The sequence below is a fragment of the Procambarus clarkii genome, chromosome 44 (genome assembly GCF_040958095.1).
Source record: "Procambarus clarkii isolate CNS0578487 chromosome 44, FALCON_Pclarkii_2.0, whole genome shotgun sequence".
Lineage (NCBI taxonomy): Eukaryota > Metazoa > Arthropoda > Malacostraca > Decapoda > Cambaridae > Procambarus > Procambarus clarkii.
Window position 1 is genome coordinate 17,714,432 of NC_091193.1, and position 12,341 is coordinate 17,726,772.

The following is a 12,341-nucleotide window of genomic DNA, read 5'->3' on the forward strand; positions in this document are numbered from 1 at the left end:
GTTTTCAGTGGTAGACCCCCATGCACAGATACCATAATTAAGATAGGGGTAGATTAGTGCATAATATAGTGAGAGGAGAGCAGAGTTAGGAACATAATTTTCTGACCAGGGGGAGAAAGATACTGGCAGCATGGGGCGTTAAAGTTTATTGAAGATTAAATTCTGCAGAACATGTAAATATATAAAGTAAGAATTAACAGTAACAATTCCAAGTCCGAGGACTAGATTTAACTTAAAAGGTACACCCGTAGTAATTATGAGACCTTAGCCTATAGTGACATGGAAACTAATTCTGCAGAAACGTAAAGCTTAACTGGTACTAGAATTAAGGCCGAATGCAAATGTGAGTAATTATATAACACTAGGATATAACAGGCAGGACACAAAGAGTAACTAATAAGTGAGAGACCACATAACACATAATGTACCCGACCAAGAGGCCGGAAAGACCTAATGAATAAGGAGAAGGGGTTGACTACAAGTAGGGCTTACTAGCACCTAGACTGGGCAAAGTATTAGCTGCGGACAGCGGGACACTTGGGGACCGGCGCTGCACCCCCCCTTCCCACATGCAGTGGGGAGACAACCGGGACAACTGTGCAAAGCATGACGGGGGTACAAAAGCAGCCGCTTGCAAAGGGGGGGAGGGTGGGGTTTTGCGAGGGCAGGCGGAGTGAGGGCAGGGCCTCATTGTGCGCCCGTATTTATACGGCCTCAAACTGCCCGCGCAACGCCGCGGGACGCGCTGCGCAATTGTTTCTTTCTCCCCCGCCAGAAAAATCCCCGCTTGCGTCAAGCAGTGACCATTTTCTGACCAGGGGGAGAAAGATACTGGCAGCATGGGGCGTTAAAGTTTATTGAAGATTAAATTCTGCAGAACATGTAAATATATAAAGTAAGAATTAACAGTAACAATTCCAAGTCCGAGGACTAGATTTAACTTAAAAGGTACACCCGTAGTAATTATGAGACCTTAGCCTATAGTGACATGGAAACTAATTCTGCAGAAACGTAAAGCTTAACTGGTACTAGAATTAAGGCCGAATGCAAATGTGAGTAATTATATAACACTAGGATATAACAGGCAGGACACAAAGAGTAACTAATAAGTGAGAGACCACATAACACATAATGTACCCGACCAAGAGGCCGGAAAGACCTAATGAATAAGGAGAAGGGGTTGACTACAAGTAGGGCTTACTAGCACCTAGACTGGGCAAAGTATTAGCTGCGGACAGCGGGACACTTGGGGACCGGCGCTGCACCCCCACCGCAGGCCAGCGGCCGGACCCCCCCCCCCCCGAAGGGCGAGTGCCAGCTGGCCGCATGAGGCACTCAAAGTGGCAGAGCAACAACGTCCCGCCTGACGTAGGATGTGAAAGCACTACTCCTCCACCTGCCGACAGCCATTATTTCTGAAGTGGCGAGCCCATCCCGAGACAGCTGGGTGGCCCTGCCGATACGGAAGGAATGCGGCGCGTAGTCATCTGGAGGCAAGCCTAGCGCCGTGAGGGCAGAGCGTAGGATCATGGAGAAATCTCGCCTGGTGACAGGAGCGCCTGCGGCGTGTTTGAATATGGGCCCCGGGCCCAGGCCCCTGTGATTAAAGTATTTAGACAGGGCACGGACCGGGCAGTACTTGCTGGAAGGGTTCGCTCTCAGGGAGAGGGTGGGCGTGCGCCCTGCGCTGTGCTTGTAGGTGTTGAAGACGATATCTATTCCTGCCGTCGTAAGTGATACCTGCTCAAGGTTGAGCGTGTGTCGTCCATGGTCCACGTAGACCGCCTCCCCCGGGCGTAGGCAGGCGTGGAAAGCCAGGGAGAAGAGCGCCCTGTAGCAGGACTTCTCATAGGCAGAGTTACATACGCCTCCCAGTGCCCGCAGCAGGCGATGCAGGAGGCTCCTCGTCACAGGGAGACGCCGTGCAGGGGCCCGCTGTGCGGAGTTACGTGCCCCTTTGAGGAGTTGGGTGACCAGGAACTGCCGAGTTGGGTCCCTCCTACCGTGTAGCTTGCAGACGAAGGCGATGGCCGCTAGATAGGCGTGCAGAGAGCGGTAAGCCAGGCCCCGCGAGAGCAGGGATTGCAGGAAGTTCCCCAGAGTCGAAGGTGCAGCATCGAAGGGGCATTCTCCTCGCCGCCCTGCCGAGACGTAGGCGGCGTACTCCACCCACTTAGCCCTGTAAGTACGCCTCGTAGCTGGCTGCAGGGAGTTGAATAGGGTCCTCACAGTTGCAGGGTGAAGTTGCAGGGCAGGAGGTGCGCAGGAACTGTTGTCGGCGTCTCGGCGAGGCCTGCTTCTCGCAGGAACAAGGGCGGCAGCGTCTGTAAGCGGGAAAGAGCATCACAAACCCCGTTTAATTTTCCTGGGAGGTGGGAGGGTAGGAGTGTAATGTTATGGATGAGTAAGAGCACTGCCAAGGGCCTGACAATTTGCATTAGTAGGGGGCACCTAGCAGAGTGTGTGTTGAGCACGCTTACCACTGCACTGTTGTCCGATTTACACACCAGCCTCTTATTGGCCAATACCGGGGCGAAAAGTGCTATGCCCATGAAGAAAGGGTAGAGCTCGAGCAAAGCAATGTTGAGCCGACCCCAGACCTGAGGCCACGTTCCCCTGAACCAGGCTGCCCCTAGCGTTAGTCCATACCCCTTGGAAGAAGCATCTGCACACATTGAAAGTGATGGGGCGTTTCCCCACCCGCCATCTGGGGGAAAAACTGTTACTCCATTGAAATCAGTGAGGAAGGAGCGCCAGGCGACGAGATCGTGCTTAGCCTCCGCGTCCAAATGGCATAGGCGCGAGGGACGCTGTGGGCCTCGCGTAAGCGGGTGCAGACGACGCAAGAAGGCCCGTCCTCCCGGGATTACCGCGGTGGCGAATTGCAACTTCCCGATGATCGCCTGCAGGTCTCGGAGAGGGATGCGCTCCTGACTCAGCGCGACTTCGACCGCTGCCGTGTACTTCGTTCTCTTGTCCTCTGGTAGTCTTGTTTCCATCCTGTGAGCATCAATCTCCAGCCCCAGGAACGTGAGGCAGGAGCACGGGCCCTGCGTTTTGTGAGGTGCCAAGGGGACCCCCAGACGCTCGCAGAGGGCGGTGAACACCCTCAGGCTTCGCTGGCACTCGTCGAACGTGAAACTGACGAAGAGGAAGTCGTCCAATACCTTCACGACGTCACGGACCCCGAACTTCTCGGCGAGGATCCATTGCAGGGCACTGGAGAAGGACTCTAAGATCCGGCAGGAGGGGGCGGCTCCCATGCTGAGCATCTTCTCGTAGTAGTACTTGCCCCCATAAGAAAACCCCAGGAGATGGTAGTCGCTCGGGTGTACTGGGACGATCCTGAAAGCTTCTGCGATGTCGCACTTTGCCAGGTGAGCCCCCGGGGACCGGCTGACAACCATTGTCACTGCATCATGGATAGACTGGTAGGTGACGGACGTCGATTCCCGTGGGATGTTGGCGTTCACACTGTCAGGGGAGTAAGGGTAGCTAAGGTTGTGCAGGAGGCGGTACTTGCCCGGCGTAGACTTCTCCCTCAGTGCTATGGGCGAACACTTGAAATTCTTGAAAGGGGGGGCTTCGTAGGGGCCCGCGATGCGTCCTAGACTCAACTCCTTGTCGAGCATGGGGAATTATATTATATAATGTTATATAACGCTTGCGTCAAGCAGTGACCATATCTGATTTTGGAGAGTATACCAACTGTCTTAGAGACTTTCTTAGTTATGTGTTGAATGTGGGTGCTGAAGTTGAGTCTCTTGTCTAGGAATAGGCCAAGAAACTTGCCATCATTTTTATTACTGATGTTAATGTTGTCTATCTGTAGCTGAATTGCATTTGATGATTTGCTTCCAAATAAGATGTAGTAAGTCTTTTCGATGTTTAATGTTAGTTTGTTCGTTGACATCCATAAGTGGACTTTTTTTAATTCATTATTCACAACATTATTTAGTGTATGTGGGTTGAGGTTTGAGTAGATAAGGGTAGTATCGTCAGCAAACAATATAGGTTTGAGAATATTAGAGACATTAGGCAGATCGTTTATATATATAAGAAATAGAAGAGGTCCTAAGATGCTGCCCTGTGGCACTCCAACGGTAATTGGTAGAGTGGAAGAAGTTGTATCATTGATGGTTACATATTGGTGTCTGTCACTAAGATAGGATCGGATGTAGTTAAGGGCAAGGCCTCGGATTCCATAATGCTGGAGTTTAAGTAAGAGGTAGTTGTGATTAACAGTATCAAAGGCTTTTCTTAGGTCAATGAAGAGTCCAATCGGAAACTCATTTTTGTCAAGGGCTGAGTAGATAATGTCAAGGAGACTAATGATTGCATCATTGGTGCTCTTTTGGGACCGGAAGCCAAACTGGCAGGGGCTGAGTATGTCGAATTTTACGAGGTAGGAATAGAGCTGTTTGTAAATAATTTTTTCAAATATTTTTGATAGAGTGGGTAGATTTGATATTGGTCTATAATTGTTTATGTCCGCCGGATTGCCTCCTTTATGGACTGGCGTTACTCTTGCTTTTTTGAGGATATCAGGGAAGGTGTGATACTCTATAGATTTGTTGAACAGTAGTGCTATGGGTGGGGCAAGGGCATGGGAGGCTCTCTTGTACACAATGGACGGAATTTCACTGGTGTTCCCTGCCTTGGTTTTTAGAGAATGTATGATGGACACAACATCTGCCGGGCTGATTGGTGAAAGGAGAAGAGAGTTTGGATAGCTGCCTGAGAGATATGTGTTAATATGTGTCTGAGTCTGTGGGATTTTACTGGCAAGATTAGCACCAACCGATGAAAAGAAACTATTAAATTCATTTGCCATTTCTAAATCAGTTGACGGTATATCCCCATCCTTGTAGAGTTTCATTTGGTTATGTGAGTGTTGTTTAGTTCCTAGGATACTAGAGATAGTTTTCCAAGTGCTTTTCATGTTGCCTTTTGCTTCATTGAATCTATTCACATAATATGCAAGTTTTGCCTTTCTTATGATACAGTACTGGTAAGCATTGATGAGTACCTTTTAGCTACTTCCTTTGAAACTAGGCCAATCCTAACTTTCTTTTCATATTCATGTTTCTTGTTGATTGAGTTGAGAATGCCACTTGTGAGCCATGGATTGTTTAATCTTTACACTGTGGTGTAAATACTTTCTAATGAAAGGATTCTAAATGGGAAATTGTAAACAACGCCACACCTTAGGGATGGCATGTGACTGAAAGCTTTATTGTACAGATTTTAATGGACAACAAGATCCACAGCATTCACCCTTTATTTGTGCACATGATAGGACATACATTTGTGCATAATTTGATGCAGAAATCCCATGGAAAAAGCACTGTTTGAATTTTTTAGTAATATTAATTTAAAATTATCAGTCTTGGAGGATTTCTGCATTATCTAGATGCCAAATTCATTGTACAGGTCACTGGCTACATTAAAATCCCTATCTTGGACGATGTAGTACAAAATCCACTGAATTTATATTCAATATAGTATTGTATAGTGAATATTCTTTGCTTGAGCCAGTGAGCCCAACCACCTTACTGATACATCTCAGCGTAATACTGTAATGGGAAGGAGAGATACTGTATACAGTATAGTAACGGGAGGAACACGCAGTCAACAAGGTAGTACCGATAAAATCCTGATATACCATATAATTCAACATGACAAATGCACTATTGAAAGGAGAAGATAATTATATATTATGGTAAAAGGTTTACTATGAAATACAAAAGTACATATTTAACAATAGTACATATGGCCTGTATTAATATATATTTTATACACTAAGTATAGTACTGTATAAACTGTTATACATACTGTACTTACAACCTGTAACTATATTTTAGAAATTCTAAATTCTGATACAGTCAAAATAAGAAATTAAGGAATGATATGTTTCCTTTGTAACCATAAAACAACAACTTTGCATAACTAAGCAAAATGGAAGAGGAGGCAGTCCTAAAAGAGGAATTAACAATTTACTGTAGAATCTGTCTTTATCCTCATGAACGCCCCTCTGATGGAGTAACCACAACTGAAATCTATTCAGGTAGCCCTATCTTAACATGCTCTTCTGATTTGTCCTCTTTCCTTTATGTCTAAGAATTATTAGCCAGCAGTAACTGGTTGGAGTTAATGTAATTTCATGATCAAAAAGATATTATGCAGTTGATGTCACCTCGAAGAAAACTATAAAATCAGTGCTAGTGACCGATAACTTTGCCTGTCATCCGATCAGGTGACAGCCTGGCTCTACTGAATGGACAGTACTGTACTGTACTCCGAAAGTCTCCCTTCCCCCATACTGACTGCCTACCATTCCACTCCCAATTCCCTTTCACTCTTCTATTTCTAACGTGGTGATCAAGTCTTCCTTTTATGTCTAATATGGAAGCTATCTACTGTACTAATGTGGTTGTCACTCGAGGATCAACTCGTATGGTACTTCATATTCCAGGATATTTCAAGCTTTGACCTTCATGCTATTGCCTTTTACACTGGCATGAATGACATGATAATGTTATGGGACAATACAAATTTGTCCATTTGTTAAAGAAAAAAAAGACAAGCTGCTTACAAGAAACTTTTGGATGGGAAGTATAACACAAGAATTATATAGTGCAGGCTACACAAATTAAAAGATTAACAAACCAAGCCATTTTGTAACTCATGCACATCATCAAATGTTGGCACTGTTCCATATTGCACATCATAATACAAACCTGGCACCATTAGCTAGTTTATTAAAACTAAAATTGTCACTGTCATTCAGCAGTACAATTTTAATACAAGTATGGTGAGGCAATTATACATTTCCATTCAACCAAAAACAATCGATAATATAGAACTGTTTATATATTGGACCATGGAGGTGTCATTGGCTGTGGGTTTTGAAGGTAGGACATCACAACTGCAGAAATGGACAACCTGAAATGTTAATATAATTAGTAAATTATTTGTGACAAGCAAATAAAAGTATATTTGTTTAATTATGATAATTTACTTTGAAAATCAGAACTATTAGCCAGTAACAATGGGTTGGATTAATGTAATTTAAATTACATTCAATAACAAAAGACAATTATGCAAGTGTTGTCACCCTTAGGAAAATCATGAAGTCAATGCTATAGTGACTGACAAGTAAGCTCAGAAAACTACTGACAGGGCTCTCCCAAAAATAACAAATCAGAGCAAGAGAGATTGTTGAAACACAGGGAATACAGAGGACATACTCAGCACACAAACACAATAAAGTACATAAATTATTGGGACCATTTGAAGCTCCCAAAATGTACTCTGGAAAGGAGACAAGAGAGGTATCATGTACTGTATACTTGGACTGAACTCCAGGTCCAAAATTTGCACAGTATTATAACAGATGCTATACCGATGATACTTTTCAAAACGCTTGTGCTCTCTAGAGTGGAGTACTGCTGCACAATGACAGCCCCTTTCAAAGCTGGAGAAATTGCTGACCTGGAGAGTGTGCAGAGATCCTTTACTGCTAGAATCCACTCAGTAAAACATCTAAACTATTGGGACCGACTAAAGAGCCTAAATCTGTACTCCCTTGAGCGCAGGCGGGAGAGATACATAATAATTTACACGTGGAAAATATTAGAGGGGCTGGTCCCAAACCTGCACACAGAAATAACATCACATGAGACCAGAAGACATGGAAGGATGTGCAGAATACCCCCGTTGAAAAGCGGAGGTGCAACAAGTACTCCGAGAGAGAACTATCAACATCAGAGGCCCGAGACTGTTCAACACGCTTCCGCTACACATAAGGGGCATAACTGGCCGACCCCTCACAGTGTTCAAGAGAGAACTGGATAAGCACCTCCAAAGGATACCTGATCAACCAGGCTGTGACTCATACGTCAGGCTGCGAGCAGCCGCGTCCAACAGCCTGGTTGATCAGTTCAGCAACCAAGAGGCCTGGTCGACGACCGGGCCGCGGGGACGCTAAGCCCCGGAAGCACCTCAAGGTAACCTCAAGGTAAGGTAAGGTAGTGGAGCGAACAATATGGTAGGAAATGCAGAATAGCGCAAGTGAAGAATAAAGGTGCCACAGGAACAATCATAGAACACTGTATGAATATCAAAGGACCACGGCTCCTTAATATCCTCACAGCAAATAAAATAAGTATGGCTGGAACAAAAGTATTTCTTCAAGAAAAAATTAGAGTTTCCTGCAAGAAGTGCTGGACTAACTAGATTGTAAGTGGGAATATGGCCCTGCAGGCCACTCCAAGCAACAGTCTACTGGACCAAGATCTTGCACGTCATGCCTGGCCCAGGCCAGGCTTGGAGAAAAGAAATCCCAGAACCCCCTTATCCAGGTACAAATCCAGATCCATGTAATGAAATGCCCTTTTCAGGCATGTAGTCAATCGCTCACCTCCCAGTCCCGTTCTCTTCCTTATAGAATATTTGGGGGTTCCATTTGGCTCAACGAGCGGGGATGGCAGGCTAGCTGGGACTTTAGGTGACCTGACCCACCATATGATGGTGGTCAGGCACATCATGGTTCAACCTGTCCTCTTGAAAATAACGTCGCTTTTCGTTCGAATGCATGCTATATCCAAAAATGAACGTAATTTGAAATGAAATTGGCTCACGAAAGTGACATACTGTCGCGTTTTCTCTAAGTCCTCTGGCTTACTTGGAAAGGTTAGGAGAGGAAACTTTCATTTAACGTTTTTCATAGCTTTTGAAACTTGAGGACAATTTCCTGCCCTCCTAACCTACGAGAGGACCCTTAACTTACTGTTTTGAAACAAAATCCAAAATTTATTTTAATTTTTTTATTTTTAAATTACGTCCATTTTCGGCCATATGGGCAAACGACCAAATTCAGACGTAATTTGTAAGAGGACAGGTTGCACAGTTAGGGTATTTACCCCGTCGCAATGTTTATTTGCCTTAGTACACCAGGTTTTGGCCTTGTGTAAAGTAAAGTATATGTTAAAATGTGACATGCTATGAGGACAGGTTGTACCTTTATGGGTTTAGTAATATACAAATTTCAGAAGAAAACAAGATAAACCTTACATGAAGCTGCTGAGCATTTGTTTCGTATCGTCATTGACTCTCGAGTTGGCAAAGCTGATGCAGGAGCAGTATAGCGCAACCCAAGCACACCACTTCAACTGCAAGTAAGAAATAATGAGTTCACTATAGAGTATCATTTATAACAACAATGTCTAAAATTTCTATAATCATAGTTTTAATAATACAGTATTTGGAGGATTAAAATTCATAAAGTGAGTAGAAATCACATTCCTCAATATAAGTATTATAAGATTAAAACCCTAAATAAGAAAATGATCCAAGATAAAGTCTGATAGTATTTACTTAAAACATGTACTGTACTATATATGTGAAAATTAAGCATTGAATACTGTATAATTAAACATCTTTTTCTGGTAGGCCCTTGATTTACCCATCTTCCACCAGATGACAGCCCTGAGGTTACCTGAGGTTTCAATCAACTTGCCTAAAAGGTCAACACTTCAAAAACGAAGGGTGAACAGGAGCACTGTCCAGAGCGAACGATGCACTAGAACCCCTACCCCAGCCAGGAACCAGGAGATATGGATCTACACATGGCCCAAAGCTGGATCCGAAGAACTCAACTGAAGCAGACTGAGGCTAAAATACTGCACTGCCAGCTATCAAAGATTGATCTACCTTCCTTTCCCGCCCAACCACTTGGGCTAGACAGTAGAGCGAAGGCCCATTTTTTTGCAAACCGGTTTTCAATCCCCGACTGTCCAAGTGGTTGGGCACAATTTCGTCCCCATGTCCCATCAAAAATCCTTATATTGATCCCTTCCAAATGCTATATAGTTATAATGATTTAGTGATTTCTCCTAATAATTCCCTTCCCTTCCCTTTCCCTCCAGAAAGTAGAAAGGGTGTAAAAAGAAAGGCAAACCGCAAGGAATACAACTAAGAAGATTCCTGATGATCTAGAACTGCACGCTGGAAAGCACAACAGGCCGCATATAGTGTAAATATGCAACCACATCCCACAGCAGCAGCTCAAACAACTAGAGCAATGCTATCAAGGCAATCTTTGAAGACAACACAAATGGTGAAACCAGCTGGGAAGAACCCTGCTCTAAACATAATTACACCTGATCAACCAGGCTGTGACTCATACGTCAGGCTGCGAGCAGCCGCATCCAACAGCCTGGTTGATCAGTCCGGCAACCAGGAGGCCTGGTCGACGACCGGGCCGCGGAGACGCTAAGCCCCGGAAGCACCTCAAGGTAACACTGAGAAGAGCTCCAGAGTTGCACAAAAATGGAGACCCTATGCCAAATGGATCTAAAATTTGTGGTCCAACATGATCTATTACAGTATGTACTTATCATTTTGACAATGGCATATGATAGAGCAATCATTGGCAAACAATTCCATTTAAAAATCATAATTACAGTATATGACAATTATTGGTGGTCCCAACATAACATAATGACCAGGATTTACACAAACTCAACCATTCTTGACATAAATCCCAGTAAATTGAGGGTACTGGTAGTATAGTCGAGTTCGTTCTTGACTCGCAATCTAGAATTCTGGGTTCAAATCCCAGGCAAGATAGAAATGGCGGGTGTGTATCCTATCACCTAATGTACCTGTTCACCTAGCAGGAAATAGGTACCCAAAAGTCAGTCAGCTTATTGTGGGGTTGCATACTGGGGAAGGTCAGTAATTAGACCCTAGGGATAGGGGGGAAAGGGGGGGGGGAACCTGGATACAAACCTAACATGTACTGTATGTATAACCTGGCTGCCAGTCCTCCAACACAATGAATTATTATTATTAATAAATTATTCGCAAAAAATTCTTTTATGATGCGTCTTGATTATGGCATATGATACTGATCACGGATAATTTGGTATTAAAATTATAGATGTACACACACAACTTTATTGAAACCAAACATTCAAAAGGAGAGAACTTTTTCACCAAGCTTGAGAGAGGAAATGAGGAAGGGATAGTCTCACACCCTCCGTCCCTCTTTCCCCATGCCCAGCATTCAGCCGACTGCTGTTGCTTTGTCACACTTTTGGCTCACTTCACGCTCATGCCATAAATTTTTCAGTAAAGTGAAAATGTATTTTGACTTAATTACAATCTTCGGCACAATAATTACCGAATAATGGACATCCATGTTAGTCACAAGGGTTGAGTTGACGGTTCTCCAACCTCCTATCAATTAAAAAACTAGAAAGATCAGACCTATGTGACAGGTATTGAAGTATTATTAGTGTGACTCCAACTGTACACACAGAAGATGATGCAAGGCACCAACATGGCACACGAGTCAGAATCAGACATAACACACACTAAAATACCCAGCAACAGGCCTGGCCACGTGGACCGAGTCCCAAGCAGTACTGATGTAATGGCAACTCAAAAGGAGAAGCCCTGACTAGGACAACACCCAGAATCTTGAAAAATATTACTGGTGGGAATGGGTAATACAAACTAGCTACAAGGCAGAGAGTTGAGAAACTAAATCAGAATGAATGAACAGCTAAGGGCACACAAGATGGGTGCCTTAAACTGACAAGTGAAGCATGAATATAAACAATACAAAAAGCATGGCTCCCACAGAAAATGTTCCCATGAATGCCAACATCACTTACATACAATATACAGTAGTTCATAAAATATGAGTTGAAAACAAAAAAAACTGAGCAAGCTAGTGCCAGGATGAATAGGGATGATAGTGGTAGACAATAGGGATGATACCGTGGGCTTCAGAACAGACCCTATAATGCCAGAAACCCAAAACTTACTCTCATCATTAGACCACACATGCTGAAGATCATGCCTAGTACATTCATGTAGTCAGTAGTTGCATCTTCACCAGGGGCCCCTGGAGTCCCTTGTGCTGATGGTTTGTACCTGTCAATGATCAAATTACATTATATTGCAGTTGGTATGTATAAAAATGTAATATTAATGTATTATTATTATTACTGTATCAGTAAGGTGTTATTGATAAAATAAGTAACATTAAAGCATGAGTGAGAACGCAAATAAAATGAATTCAATAAACACAGGTTTCATAATTCTCTTTGCAAGAAGTGATTAGTTATGGAAAATCAGGAGGGAAGATGAGAGAACATATTACAAATACAAACAACAATGAAGTTCAATAATTACTGTACACAAACCCTCACAAAAGTAACATTATTTGAAAAAAAAATACAGCACTGAATGTAATGAAACACCATTTTCTGGGTGAGCCCAGAGGCTCCTTGGAGCCTACAAGGCTCTCCACAGAAAAGATTTTGAAA

The 12,341-nt window shown here is 43.7% G+C and overlaps 3 protein-coding genes across 3 annotated transcripts in view; all 3 read right to left on the minus strand.

Annotated features, from left to right (window-relative positions):
- Positions 1-131: 131 nt before the first annotated feature.
- Positions 132-3,632, minus strand: LOC138350157 (uncharacterized). The gene is made up of 2 exons (XM_069300481.1): positions 2,481-3,632; positions 132-2,324 (listed from the first exon to the last, which is right to left on the minus strand). Exons 1-2 carry the CDS (start codon positions 3,630-3,632, stop codon positions 2,226-2,228), a joined length of 1,251 nt encoding a protein of 416 aa, XP_069156582.1. The 3' UTR covers positions 132-2,225.
- Positions 1,336-2,128, minus strand: LOC138350156 (integrase/recombinase xerD homolog). Its single transcript, XM_069300478.1, has 2 exons — positions 2,004-2,128; positions 1,336-1,831 (listed from the first exon to the last, which is right to left on the minus strand). The coding sequence occupies exons 1-2, from the start codon at positions 2,126-2,128 to the stop codon at positions 1,336-1,338; spliced, it is 621 nt and encodes a 206-aa protein (XP_069156579.1).
- A 1,571-nt stretch (positions 3,633-5,203) lies between the features above and the next one.
- LOC123759988 (protein Asterix-like) overlaps positions 5,204-12,341 on the minus strand; it is a 32,617-nt gene continuing 25,479 nt past the window's right edge. The window contains exons 3-5 of the mRNA XM_069300674.1: positions 11,838-11,946; positions 9,076-9,173; positions 5,204-6,945 (exon numbers count right to left, since the gene is read on the minus strand). Of these exons, the coding sequence (XP_069156775.1) occupies positions 6,870-6,945; positions 9,076-9,173; positions 11,838-11,946 (283 nt within the window). The 3' untranslated portion in view covers positions 5,204-6,869. The remainder of the gene's footprint in view (positions 6,946-9,075; positions 9,174-11,837; positions 11,947-12,341) is intronic.